At 51.4% G+C, this 13160-nt stretch overlaps 1 protein-coding gene across 19 annotated transcripts in view; it reads left to right on the forward strand.

Annotated features, from left to right (window-relative positions):
• Nucleotides 1-13160, forward strand: part of MAPT (microtubule associated protein tau) — a 43738-nt gene that overhangs the window by 10831 nt on the left and 19747 nt on the right. For 13 of the 19 annotated variants that reach the window (XR_014846177.1, XM_085039965.1, XM_085039967.1 and 10 more), the window contains exons 2-5: nt 9129-9217; nt 10490-10576; nt 11686-11772; nt 13094-13159. Coding sequence is in view for 18 of the 19 variants with exons in the window: in XM_085039965.1 (XP_084896091.1) it covers nt 9172-9217; nt 10490-10576; nt 11686-11772; nt 13094-13159 (286 nt within the window). In the remaining variant the exon portion in view is untranslated. Of the gene's footprint in view, nt 1-5656; nt 5744-9128; nt 9218-10489; nt 10577-11685; nt 11773-13093; nt 13160 lie in introns of those variants that run through there. The other 6 variants (XM_085039964.1, XM_085039971.1, XM_085039969.1 and 3 more) reach the window with 6 other exon arrangements.

Genomic DNA, 13160 nt, shown 5'->3' on the forward strand with positions numbered 1-13160 from the left:
TCTGGCTCTCAAATTCTGTGAACTTGTGCAGGGTATGGGGAGACACAACCACCTCCCAGCACAACTCCCTTGCTGTTGTGGTGTGTGAAACATGAGCAGAAACAGGCAGCAGTGCCTTGCTAGCCCCTGGGCAGTGGGAACAACTCCTGGGAACAGACCTGGAGCTCCCAGGTGCTCAGGGGGCTGTGACCCTGTTGGGGTGCCCACCAGCTTCCCCTGGGCTGGCATGTCCCTGTCCCTTCCCTTGCTGTCGGGAGCTGAATGATTCTCTCATCCCTGCGCTCAGCTCCCCTGCTGGTGGTTGTTTGTTTTCTCTCTTGAGCTCTTCCAGATTAGGCTTTTTTTCCCTGCATTTATCTTCTTACTGACCTGATACAGATTTAATAAAAAAATGGAGCTTTTAGTTTTAGTAAATACAGTTGTGAACATTTTGAGGGGAGCAGTGTTTTTCTGCTGTTATGCAACAGCGTGACGAGGGAGATAAAAGCGAAGCAGAAACACTTGATGAATGTCCTATTGTTTGTTGTCTTTTGGCATTAAAGAATGAAAGATGATGTTCAGGAAACACGCTGTGACTTTTGACCTCATCTGAAGTGCCTCTGAGTCATGAAAAACAAAAATAATGCAGCAGAGCCAGACAGAAGCTAAAATGGGCATCACAGAGCCCTGTCTGGTTGCATGGTGACTGTTGGGGTGAGGACGAGTCCTGCTGAAGCCCTGAAAGCTGGTGAGATCTGACGTGTTTGTTTCTTTCTAGGCTAAGAAAGCAGTGTGTCGAGAATGCCTGACTCTTTCCTCTGTATTTATAGACTGTCCTGGTAAGGCCTCCTGCTGCATGCCAGCGCCGTCAGTCGCCCTCAGGGTGATAGGACTGGGCACTGTGGGGCCAAGGACTGTCTGGTGCCCGCTTTGAGTGTGAAGTGGCTGACAGTAATGACTTGGTGAAACGAGCACAGTGTGTAAACTGTATGGGGAGACTTGTGTTGCTCCTGCAGGGTGAGCTGGGCTTTTCCAGACAAGTTGGTAACTCCTGCTCTTGTGAGCATGGCTGCAGGACACCCTGGGCACCCTGTCCTTTCCCTCCACTTGGGAAGTGACTGCCGTGGCACACTGGAATCCACTTATGCATCTACCCACTTGGATCCTGCAGCAGGAAAGCAGTGATCCCTGGGGAGCCTCACCTGCCTTGGCTTCTCCCCTGGGACAGGCTTTCTGTCGCTGCGAGTGATGCCAGCCGTGGTGGCGTGACAGTAGCTGGAGCAGATGGTGCCGTTGTCATCATTTTATTTTCTATCCATGTGCTGAAACAGCTCAAAATAACTTTAGAAATGATGGCCCAATCCGTGAAGAATGTTTTCCCTGCCCTGAGAAAATCTGCAGCATTAGTGGCCACAAGGCTCTCCTGGTTCTCTCACATCCGTCGATCTGACTGGGATCGCTCACTAGACTGGAGCTGTGGCATGAAAAATCTTTCATATTTAATGTCTTCATTACTGTGGCAGCATTGAATATTCACAGAACTTCTGTCGGGGTGCAGCAAATGTTGTCAGCACTGTGAAATCAAAGAAAGAGGAGCAGCTGAGATCAAAGTAAGAATAAACACATACCTTGTGTCTCGACAATGTCGTCTTCAAGCCTGAGGCAAAACCCAGAGGGGCTCAGGTGCAGCTGGGTGGTGGCTGGTGCTGGCACAGCACTGGTCTCCCACGCTTTCCCCGCCTCTGTCATGTTGCTGCTCCAAAATCAGGGTGAAGTGACCCACAGTGCTACTGTCACATGCAATTTCTGTGGTGAGGGGCTCAGTTTCTGCTCATTTGGTGTCTGGAACCAACTCCTGGGGGGTCTTGGGACAGTGCTGGTGGTCTGAGGGAAGAAGGACCAAGCAGTGTGATCTGAGCCTGGCTTGGTGAATTGCATCCTTGCTCTGCCCAGTTTTTGAGGGCCTCATTCTCTAGATCTTTCCACAATCAAACATTGCTGTTCTGAAGCCAAAGTACCTACTGTGGGCCCTTCCTGGGGTGCTGCACCACACACAGACATTACTGGCATGGTTAAGGTGGAAGGCAATGCCAAGTACTCAAATTTTCAAGTCCATTTACAGGTCAAGTGAAGTTTTCTTCTGATAGAATTCTCTTTAATTTATGAGGCTTCTGGTTGCGTGTTGATCTCATCTCAGTATCAGCATCATTTGAGCCTGGCACCAGACACAGCAGCATCGTGAGCCTGGCGAGGGAAGCTGATGTGCAGCTCGGGGCTGGTGGCTGGAGCAGTTCCTGGCAAGTGCAGGAAGTGGTCCTTCCCAGCACAGGAAGGCTCAATCCTGGCTCTGTGTGCCACAGAAATGGCTGTTTGCTGCTGCAGCAAAGACAGGAAAGATTCCCAGGGGTGGCAGGAAGGCAGTGGAATGCTGCAGAGGGTTTTTCCTTGCAGTGGACTCTGCAATTTTTGCAGTTAAATGCAGAACATTTAACTTAACCTGCGCAGTGCAGGGTGTGTGCACCCTGCAGATGGCCCAGGGCTTGTGTTTGATGCCATGCAGGGATCTCCCCAGCCCCTGGCTCTGTGCACCAAATGGATGCTGCTCTCCATGTGCTGCTCAGGAAGCCTGCGGAGCCAGCAGTGAGCAGGACTTTGGTTCTCATGCTGGGTCCTACAGCTCTGTGCTGCAGAGCAGATTTGTGAAATGCTGTGAGGAGGAGCAGCAGAGCTCGCTGTTCACAGCCTGCTGCACTCACCTCGATGGATCACACCGCGAGGTGGAGTGAGTCCTGTCTGAGAGCTCAGCTCCGAGCTGTCTCAGCAGCCAGCGTGGGTATCTTCACCCTCCTGTTCCTGGGAGGGTGTTTCACGTGGGGCTGACTGACAGAGTGACTTTTGGGGTATTTCTCAGCTCCTTGGCTGGCTGAATTGCGTTGCAGGGGCTCTGGGAGCTCAGGATGGGTGTAGCAGTGCTCAGTGCCCTCCCAGATGGGCTGTACTAGGGTGATCCTGTATCCACCAGTCTTTCCCTGCCTTGGGAGGTGGTGTGGTGCCCACTGGAGCATGAAATAAGTCCTGTCAGTTTGTTTCTGGGCTCGTATTAATGAAGGAAATTGTGATAACCACGAGACACTGCTGGCCACAGGAGCTGTCCTGCTTTTGTTAGATTGCAAAGGTCCCCAGAGCAGGTGAGCCCTGCCTGGCTTCTGTCCCCCAGACTGCTCCTCAGCAGATCTGTCCTCTGCTGCTTATCCTGGGAGCATCCCTTGTAATTCCACGTGAGCAACACAGGGCAGTGTGGCAGCCGTCAGTTAGTGGGGATGGATGCCTGTTTTTCTTTCTTCAGGCCATGCAGTCTCTCTGAAAAGCAATTTCTGCCTCCTCATGGTGTTGTTTCCCAGCCAAGGTGAAGCAGTGACTTGACGGGGCAGAGCAGCTGTTGTGCTGTTGGCTGTCCCAGTTCATTAAGGCTCCAGCGGCATCTTTGGGGGAACTTTTTTCCCTCTTTTCCATCTCCCCATCCCTTTTGGTGGCAGTGGGCAGGCTGGGGGAGCAGTCTGTGACACAGTCCAAGGACTCGGCTGTGCCTGGTGGTGCAGCCACATCTGGGCACAAGCCCAGCCTTGGAAAGGCAGTGCCGGGGGAATATCAGCCTTCCAGCATTTTCTGTTAAGAAATAATGACTGGTACAACCCTGAGAGCTGTCGAGCCCGCCTTAAAACCTGCAGCAGCAGGGAAGATGCTCTGATTTGCAGCAGGTTGGGCTGAGCCTGGGATGGGAAGAGTCAAAGAGAATTAGCTGGTAAATAAGATCTGCCTTCTCTTTGATCCGCTCTACGCGTTCAACTGCTTAAAGGCTTCCCAAGCAAGCAGGATTTTGGGGAGGAAGAATTTATCCCCCCATCGCCCATCTCGGGGCTCAGCGAAACACACGACTGCAAGATGCCATAGCAGGGGGTTGGGAAGAAATCTGAAGGCAGCCTGGTAAATCCCTGCCAAAGAGGCTTCTCTTCCCTCTCTCACAAAGAGCCTGCTGAACACACAGGGCAGGCTTTAAAACTGCTGCTGCTTCCTTTTCTGCTGCCACGTAAGCCCTTCTGATCAGAGCTCTAATCTAGCTAAAGTTAGTGGACTTAGGGACAGCCTGATTTTTTGCATCATCTTATGGAATGAGCTGGGTGATCTGGAGTGCCAACAACTCCCTGGGCCATGGCTGCCTTTAAACAACCTCTGAGAGCTCCCAGGGAAAGCAGGGCTGTGAAGGTTGGGTTTGGTTCGGTCAGATAAACCATGCTAAAAGTGAGAAGGAAACGAAGAACGGGCGAAAGATCAAGGAAGGAAGATCCATTTAGTGACAGGAGATGCTGGAGGTGGACGTGGAGGTGCTCAGGTTTTGGGTGAGGTGACAGTGGAGCAGGAGTTGTGGTGCCCTTTTATTTGGGCGGAGAAGAGACGTGCAGACAAAGCTCTTCCCCATCTCCTGCAGCTCAGGAGGGCTGGGGTTTTGTGTTGGATAATCTGGTCTCTAATTGCCACCCTGCTCTGAGGCAGCTGCTGAACTGGACCTAAGCTGATTTGGGATGGCAAATTCTGTTAGTTTAATTCTCAACAACACTGAGGAACTTATCAGCTTGGGAGTGTTCCTTGGCTTTTCTCTGGCCACGAGAGACACCCTGGACACCCTTCTCCATGGTGGCCCCTGGCAGTGGCTCACAGAGCTCTTGGCTGTGGAGAGGTTTGATTTGCTGTTCTGCAGTGAATCCAAACCCATCTCATGTCTCTTTGGAAAGTGCCCAGCCCCTGGAGAAAGGGGCAAAAGTTTCAGACCTCCAAGGAGTTACTTAAAAGATAATAAATAGGGAAAAATTGCAGAAAGAAAAAAGAAAAAAAAAAGCATTTTTAAGATGATTTCTTTTGCAACTCCATCCTATTGTTCCAAGAGGCATTTTTCTGTCTTTGAACCTAATGGAAGTTTTTCTGTCCTCTTGACTAGGCATCATGAAATTCCATGTAATTTCTCAGCTCACTGCATATTAGCGCCTGCAATTAATGAGATCATCGTCCATATTCCTTCCTCTGTCAGCTTCTGAGAAAAACAGTACTTGGAGAAGTACACAAAGGAGATGAAAAGGAAGTTGCTTATGAATTATGAACAGCCTTTCAGGCTGATGTTGTTTCACGGTGCTGTCATTCTGTTTTAATTATGTAATTCAGATGGAATGATGCTTTTTTTAAAGCCCCGTTTGTGTTTGATCACCTTTCAGAGGTAACACTTAGCCTGTGTTTGTTGAATTTTCCTTTTTAATAACAAGAGTGAGTGCTTTGTGCCTTTACTGATTAAATAACAGAGAAGGAGGATGCTGAGCACAAGACAATAACCAGGAGGCTCTGCTTGGCCGTGTCTGGAGCTCCCTGGGTGATCGCTTGGGTATTTGTGGCTGGCATGAAGGATGGAGCTGCTCAGTTGGGCCCACTGGTGAGTCCCAGGGTGTGCAAATCCAGTATCTCCCGAGGCGTTGCACTCTCCTGCTGAAATGTGCCTTTTCCTGTATTTCCTTACCCGTGTGCACCGGGAGCCTCCCGCAGCCACCCACACACAGCGCGGCCAACGCGGGTTTATTTTGGGCTTGGGGTGTTGTAAACCGAGCCGCTGGTTCCCAGCCTCGTGATCCCGGAGCTGCGCAGTCAGAATCGCTGCGGATCCAGACTGTGCCCTTGCTGGGCTCGGGGACAATCCCGGGCTGTCCCTCGGGCTGTGCCCACGGTGAGTGGGGGGCAGCTGCTGACCCACTTCCCTGGGCGGGCGCCGTGGGAACGCTCATCCCCTGGCACCACAGGGGCTGTGGGGAAGCTGCTTGGTGCTCCTTTGTGACAGGGCTAATGATGCTGTCTGGCACAGATTATGCAAGGCTGAGCAAGGAGCACACAGCTGGGTGCTCCTTGCATCTGCCCTCTCCCTGCTCCCCTCAATGGGGCACGTTGTTTTCACGTTGTTTGCAACCCTGGCTTTATTTACCTTTCAATTCAGAGAAACTTTTTGCCAAAGGGTTAGGAGTTTGGGCTGCCTGACTTGATTTGGGCTCTAAGTCTTCCCAGGCAGAGGGTGCTGGACTCTTTGTGTGGGGTTTGCTGGGGTTTTGCTGAGTGGCAGCAGGATGGAGGCTCTGCTGTGGTGTTGGGTTGAGTCCTGACTGCGCTCTGTCCAGGTGCCTCTTTGGTGGCTGGGCAGGAACTGCTGCACACTGGACATGGGCTTGGGGACAAAGAGAAGCTTTGGGGTGACCTAACTGTGGCCTTCCAGTGCCTGAAGGAGCCTATGGGAAATGGGGAGAGAGACCAAGGGAATGGATTCAACCGAAGAGAGTAGGCTTGGATTAGATATTAGGAGGATGTTCTTCCCAATGAGGGTGCTGAGGCCCTGACACAGGGTGCTCAGAGTAGCTGTGGCTGCCCCTGGATCCCTGGAAGTGTCCCAGGCCAGGTTGGACAGGGCTTGGAGCACCCTGGGAGAGTGGAAGGTGTCCCTGCCCATGGCAGGGGGTGGGACTGGATGGGCTTTAAGGTCCCTTCCAAACCAAACCATTCTATGATCCTTGGAAGCGTTCAAGGCCAGGCTGGATGGAGCTCTGAGCCACCTGTTCTGGTGGAAGTTGTCCCTGTCCACTGCAGGGGGTTGGAATGGGATCATCGGTGGCAGGAGCTGGCTGGGCTCTCACCAGTTAAACTCCTTTCTGGTCACACTGGGTGATGCTCAGGGCCCAGGGCTGCACAGAGCAAACACCAGTGGTGCTGCTGGGCTGAAATCAGGCTCTCCCTCCTGCTCCTGGCAACAAAAACTTTGCCTCCCGGGCACCTGGTTGCACAGCTCCAGATGACTCCTCCAAGGCCTCTCCCCCTGCCAGGATGGCTGCAGGTCTGGAAAATGGGAAGTTTGGAGGAGCTGTTAATTATAGGATAGGCTGTTGCTTTTTAGATAGTGTCCCTGGTTAAGGAGAATAGTTGTGCTGGGAATGGATAAGGTTCTTTGGAGGGTTTGTGCTTTATCTGCCATGCAGAGGGTGCTGTTCAAGTTTATCTCTGTGCAGCTTTCTTTGCTCTAATTATGCATCACTGAACCATTGCTTCAAGGCGGGGCTGCTTTTACACTTTTGAGAATATTTCAGTATATTTTTTTCCCCTTGATGTTATGTTTTTCCCTAAGAGGGATTTCCCCTTCCCCCACTCAAAAGGAAAAACAAACAGGATTATCATTACGGACTTCTTTCAGGATTTTCAGACCATCTTTGAGAATCTGAATCTAGAATATGTAATTTTAATAAGACTTAAATTCTCTTTGGCCATATGAATTCATTACCTGAGTGAAAACCCAAGGCAAAGCTGAGACTTTCCCTCCCTCTGTCCCTTGGCTCCTGCCCGCTGGAGGTGGTTTTGTTCCCCAAAAGCCATGGTGCTGCTCACGGTGGCTCAGGCACAGAGGGACTCTGCAGGAGCAGCAGGACGACATTGTGCTTCATCTGCTGCAAGATGCTTCTGCTCTCCAGAGCAGTCCAGGCATGCGAGTGTTGGGGCACTCAGGGCGTTCCCTGAGCTGCAGCCAGCTTTGAGGTGCTCCCAGGGTCCCACTGAGTGTTTTATTGATGGACCTTTGTGGCTTTTGGTTGTGCTTTTTCCCCTGTAACAGAAAGGATGCTCTTTCTCTCTTGTCTCTGAAAAATTAATGCTGCATCCTCCCGAGTGCCCCTCAGCTGCATCCTGCCGTGCCATGGTGGCAGTGGGGGCTGTCCCTGCCTGTCCCTGTGCATCCCCAGCTCCTCTGCACAGCCCAGGCTGTTCCTTTGTGTTGGAAAGCCCTGGCAGTGGCTGGGCAGTGGGCACAGGTGACAGCCAGCCCTGCCTCTGCTGAATCATGGCCATTGCTGCAGCGCCAGGGCTGCACCCCTGTGTGCCCAGCAAAAGTGGAAGGATGCTGTCCATTGAGCCAACATCTGGATAAACGCTGCTTTTGTGGCCTCTACGCTAGGTTAACACTGTATTTTAGTGTTTCGGTGCTGTAAATAATATCAAGCATCAGCCACATGAGGTCAGGATATAATCAATAGGATCCTTTGAGTGCTGGGAGGAGGGCAGCCATATGTCCAAATAATTAGGGCCCACCAATTAGGGCAAAAATGAGATACTTAATTCTTTCCTATTTTATACCTGCATTTTTTTGGGTGATTTACTTCCAGGGCAAGTTCTCCAGCTTCCTTGGTTCTCCAGTCCTGTCAAATGGCTTTGTAGCTGTCTAAGGCAGTAATTAAATTGCAGAGTCATCTTGCTAAGGCTTAAAAAAAGCTGGGTGAGAGATCTGGTTACTGGCCCTGGAGTTTCTCTTGTGTGGTTCCATACATGCAGTTAATTTATTGCCAGCAGACAAAACCACAAGTTTCCTCCTTGCTGCTGGTAACCTGAGCTCCATTGCTGGATTCATTCGTCCCTGACAGTCATGGCAAACATGTGATCACACTAATAGCTGATTATTAATCACTGCCAATGGCTGTAATTGTATCAGCTCTTAGGAAACCAGCTAAATGCACTGTCTGTCCACCCAGCACGGAGAAATGCAGACCCTGCATCGTGGAGCAGATAATGGTGGTTGGAGGCTTCATTTCCTTTTGCAGATTGATGCACTTTAGAAAAATTACTCTGAGATTTGGCACCTTTCTGCTTCCACTGCAGTTTCCAGACCTGTTGGCTTTGTTCTGCGCCTTGGTGGGCTTTCTGAGCCCTGCCAGAAAGGTTTGGGGTTAAAGCTGGGGTTGTGCTGTGCCCTCACAGCCACAACCAAGTGAGACCCTCTTCTCTAAGAGTCCTGAATCCATCTCTGGAGAGTCCTGGTGTCGCCCCATGTGTCACTTCTGGATGGCTGTTGAGATGGTGAGTGCATTGTGGTAGCTGTGTATCCCTGCTGGGTGTATCCACAGGGATGGAAGGCATTGCTGCCCACAGCAGCATCACAGCTCAGCAGCAGACAGGTCTGTGGGGAGACTGATGAGACTGTGCAGTGACTGGCATATGCTTTTGCTTGTGCAGGAACAACTGGACCTTCCCTTTGCTCCTGTTGTGTCAGGCTTTGCCTAACGGGTGCTAGTTTTTACTCTGCTTTTCAGGTACCCTTGCTGAGAGGTGGCAGAGCAGCCTCAGGACATCACCATGATGGAGGATCACGCACCTGGCCAGGAAAAGCACTTCTCATCAGGTGAGCACATCCAGGAGGTGGTGGAAGGCCCAGCCTGGCCCACTGCTGAGCTAAGGAGAGGGAGAACAGCATGGTGGTGCAAGGGATCCTTGGGAACAACCTTGTGTGTGTGTGGAGGGACACTGTGGATCAGCTGGCTGCAGCCAGAGCGCCATGGGAGCCCACAAGATGCTCCAACATTCAGCTGTAGGAAAATGCTGCTGGTGGATATCACTGCCCAGCACAAGCAGAATAACCCAGACCTGGTATCCAGACTAGGGATGATCCCACTGCTGCAGCTTTGCAAGTGTTTGTTCGTGTTCACTCCTCAGTTTGCTATGAAAACACAGCACTGCTTTTATTTGGGGTCACAGCTCAAGGATGCTGCTTGCTGCCTGCTTTCCTCACCTGCACAGGGACCTGGGGACAACTGAACAGAGGGCTCTGGGATGGGGGCCATGGCAGAGTCTTCCTCCCCATATTTCAGACCTGCGTTTCTCCAGGAGCTTTTCCTTTCCCATTCCACCCTGCTCCACAATTGAGCTTGGAAACCCAGCACACCTGGTGGGACTCACTCCTGGTTATGCTCCATATAAACATCATCTTAATTTTCTTTTCTCGAGGTGCTTTGGACACCTCTTACACCAGCTAAACGGGTGGCCTCTGTCCTGGAGAGAATCCACAGCATCCATTCATCCCGGGCTCTGTAGCACGTTGCAGTCCAATAGCTCCTCTCGGCTTGTTTCACACATCACAGGTTCCAAGGGATTTCGCTTCTTCTTTTCCAAATCAGTTTTTCCAGCTCTCATTATTTGATTTGCCCGCACCCTTGCTGAGGGGAGACTTGTGCCTCTTGCCGTGCTCTTCCAGAAGACTTTTGCCACCACTTCTTGGCAGAGAACGTTGTCCTGCACCGACCTGTTACAAACACGGGCTGGTTTGCAGTCCTGGGGGTGCTCAGCCTGCTCTGGGAGGGAGAGGACAACAGTGACTCAGGAGCTGCACATCTTCCCTCCTTACGTTGCTAAGATCTCCTTGCCTGCTTGTGCCATGCTTTGCTGTTTCTGCCTGTCCAATTCACTGGGCTTTTCTTTTGCTGATGGGTTTCCGCTTGTTCCTTTTGGTGGTGACACTGGTGCTTTTGGTTGGCATTTTCACGCTTTGCTTGCTTTTAGTTCAGGTGGTTTTTACTCTCCAGCTGCAGCTTCTTGCTGCTGTGTTTCTGGGCAATCAGAACCCCCAGGCCCCAGTTCATAGCCAAGGGCTTGTTGTAAGTATTTGAATGTTTTCCAGGCTATCCCCTTCAGATACCAGTCGATGATGGATTGGATGAGCCTGTTTCTGAAACATCTGACGCTAAGAGCACCCCAACTACGGAAGGTGGGAGCTCTTTGACTTTCTGCTTTGAAACCATGATGGATGGGGTTGTGGTAAACCTCTCCACAACCTCGTGTCCTCGTGGGGTTTCCCAGGAGGAGAAAATGCTCCTTGTTAGTCTCATCACCGGTGGTGGTTGCCGTGCTGCAGAAGGAGATAATGAGCTTTAAAGGTGGAGAGTGGGCTGGAAGGCAAGAAAGGTGGAGCGTTCATTACAGCTCAGGAAGTTGCTTGTGGTTTGTTTCCTGCAGGCTTTTTACAGAGGCACTTCAAGGTCCTGGTGGTGCAGCCGGGAGCAGTCCTGTGTTGTGTGACACAGGTTTGTGTCACTGTGCTCCCTGAGTCCTGAATGCCTTGTGGGTAGAAAGACTCTAATTCCAGAGTGGTCCAGAGACTTGTTCACTGTTGTAATTACCTTCACTTTTTGCGTTCCTCTGGCTGCTTTAATCCCAAGTATCTGCCTTTGGAGACTCGAGGTAGAGGCTTTAGCTTGCAAAATTGGTCTGAAAGGGAGGAAAGGTGGGCAGAGATGCTGAACAGTTCCATCCCTATCCTGCTGGAGTCATGGACTGACTGATTTTCTGGAAAGTGCCTCAAGAAATCAGGGCATGGAACCAGTCTGGTGCAGGAGGAGATGTTATTCTGCTTTCTAGTTGGATCTGAACTGTCAGGATGAGCAGACATCCCTCTGGTAGATGGAGCTGTCTGTCTGTCTGTTCCAGAGATGATGCAACCACGCTGGGATGTTTTATGAAAGTGTCCCTTGGGAGCTGTTCTGTCCTGCTCCAGACCAGCCATGTCCCCACGCAGGAATGCTGTGGCTGTGTGTCAGGGAGCAGTGGCTGCTTTTAGCTGTGGATTTTTGGACAAAAAGGCAAAGCCCTCAGAAGCATAGGGAGCTTGTTGTGGCACATGGTGTGGCAGCAGGGCAGCTCATGGTGTCCCTGTGGCTCTGGCTTTGCTGTGTCATGCTCTGTTGTTCCCTCCACAAGCTCCTCCGGCTCCAGGGAGGGAGTCAAGTGCTTCTCTGAGCAAAAAGTTCTTCAGGCACATCCTGGCCTCCAGAGGGCTTTGCCTCTCAGCAGCTGTGTGAAAGCTGTGTTGTTTTTCAGATGCCACTGCACCTTTAGTGGAGGAAGGAGACCACGAGGATCAGGGTGGTGCGACACAGCATGGGGAGATCCCAGAAGGAACCACAGGTGAGGGAGAACAAGGTGCAGCTTCATCTCTTGATGCAGACAGAGCAGAGAGCTGGACTGGTCAGTGCTGTGAGACAACACCACGAAACCTCTCACAGGGACACAGCTCCTGATGCTGCTTCCTTCTTCTCCAAATAATTCCTCACTGACAGTTGTCCTCTTGCTTTCCCATCCTGGGCGAAACTCGCAGCAATTTCTTCTCTTTTTCTCTGCTCCACATCTGACAATCTTCCTGTCTGGTGTCTCTGTGGTGGCTTTGGCTTCCACCTCCAGGCTGCTACCTGCAGATCAGGTCATTCATTCCCCTCTGCCAGCAGCCCCTCGTTGCTGGTCCTGCAGCACTCGGGCTCTGCCCAGCCCTCGCCAGTGTCTTTGGAGTGGCAGGTGAAAACCAGGCCACTGCAGCAGTGCTTTTAAGGATAATGCAGAGGAAGTGAAGTGACTAATTCCGCCTGAATGCCCTGTGGGGAATCACTGCACCTGGGCCTGGTTTTTCAGGGAAGGATGAGGCCTTTCAGAGGCAGAGCAGGGAGTGAGTGTAGCAGTGCTGTGTGTGAGAGAGCAGGATCTGGCAGGGCAGCTCTGTGTGAGAAAAATGAGGACGTGTCCCCTGTGCCATAGCCAGTGGCTTTTCCTGGAAGCATCAGTGGGTGGAAAAGGGCTTCTGGCAGTGCCAAACACTGAAACAAACTCACAGTAGTGAAATTTCTGTCCTGCATCCAGTCCCTGAGCTGCTGTTTAAGTTGGGTTGAAAGTAGTCATAGAATAAATTGAAAAGGTGCTGATGGAGACAAACCATCATCACTGTGAAGAAAACTGTGCTGGAGTTTAGGATTTCTCTAGATTTGTATCAGCATTACTGGTGTCAGGAGTTACTGGTCTCACAGAGCCTTGGCAGGGTCCACAGGTTGGTCACAGACACCAAGAAGGTGAGCTCAGGTAAGAGACGTTCCTGGCAGTGCTGCTGGCTACGTAAAGGCCAGGTGGGGGTAGAAAAGGGATATAACTCTGCAAGTTTCCTTGCTTCTTAAAAGTCTTTTTTCTGCCTGGAAGAGCTTGTGCTAAGCTGCCATTTTGGAGGTGGAAGTTGGTGAAACACTGCTCTGGTCTGTACAGCACAGGCTGAGCAGATCTACCCAGATCCATCATCGGTGTGGGGTGATTTCCTTTCTGGCACTGCCCTGCTCATGGTACTGCAGAGATCCTGCCTGTTCTGATGGGCAGACTCGGCAGGGAGGTAAATCCATTCCCCAGGCACATGCTTCAGCTTAACTCTTGTTTTGATCATGTTTTTCCCCTTCTTCCTCCGGCCTGGGAGCAGCTGAAGAGGCGGGCGTAGGAGCCACTCCCAACCTGGAGGACCACGCTGCAGGAGATGCCACTCAAGG

Source organism: Lichenostomus cassidix, chromosome 27 (assembly GCF_008360975.1).
Source record: "Lichenostomus cassidix isolate B80296 chromosome 27, HeHo_3.0, whole genome shotgun sequence".
Taxonomy (NCBI): Eukaryota; Metazoa; Chordata; class Aves; order Passeriformes; family Meliphagidae; genus Lichenostomus; species Lichenostomus cassidix.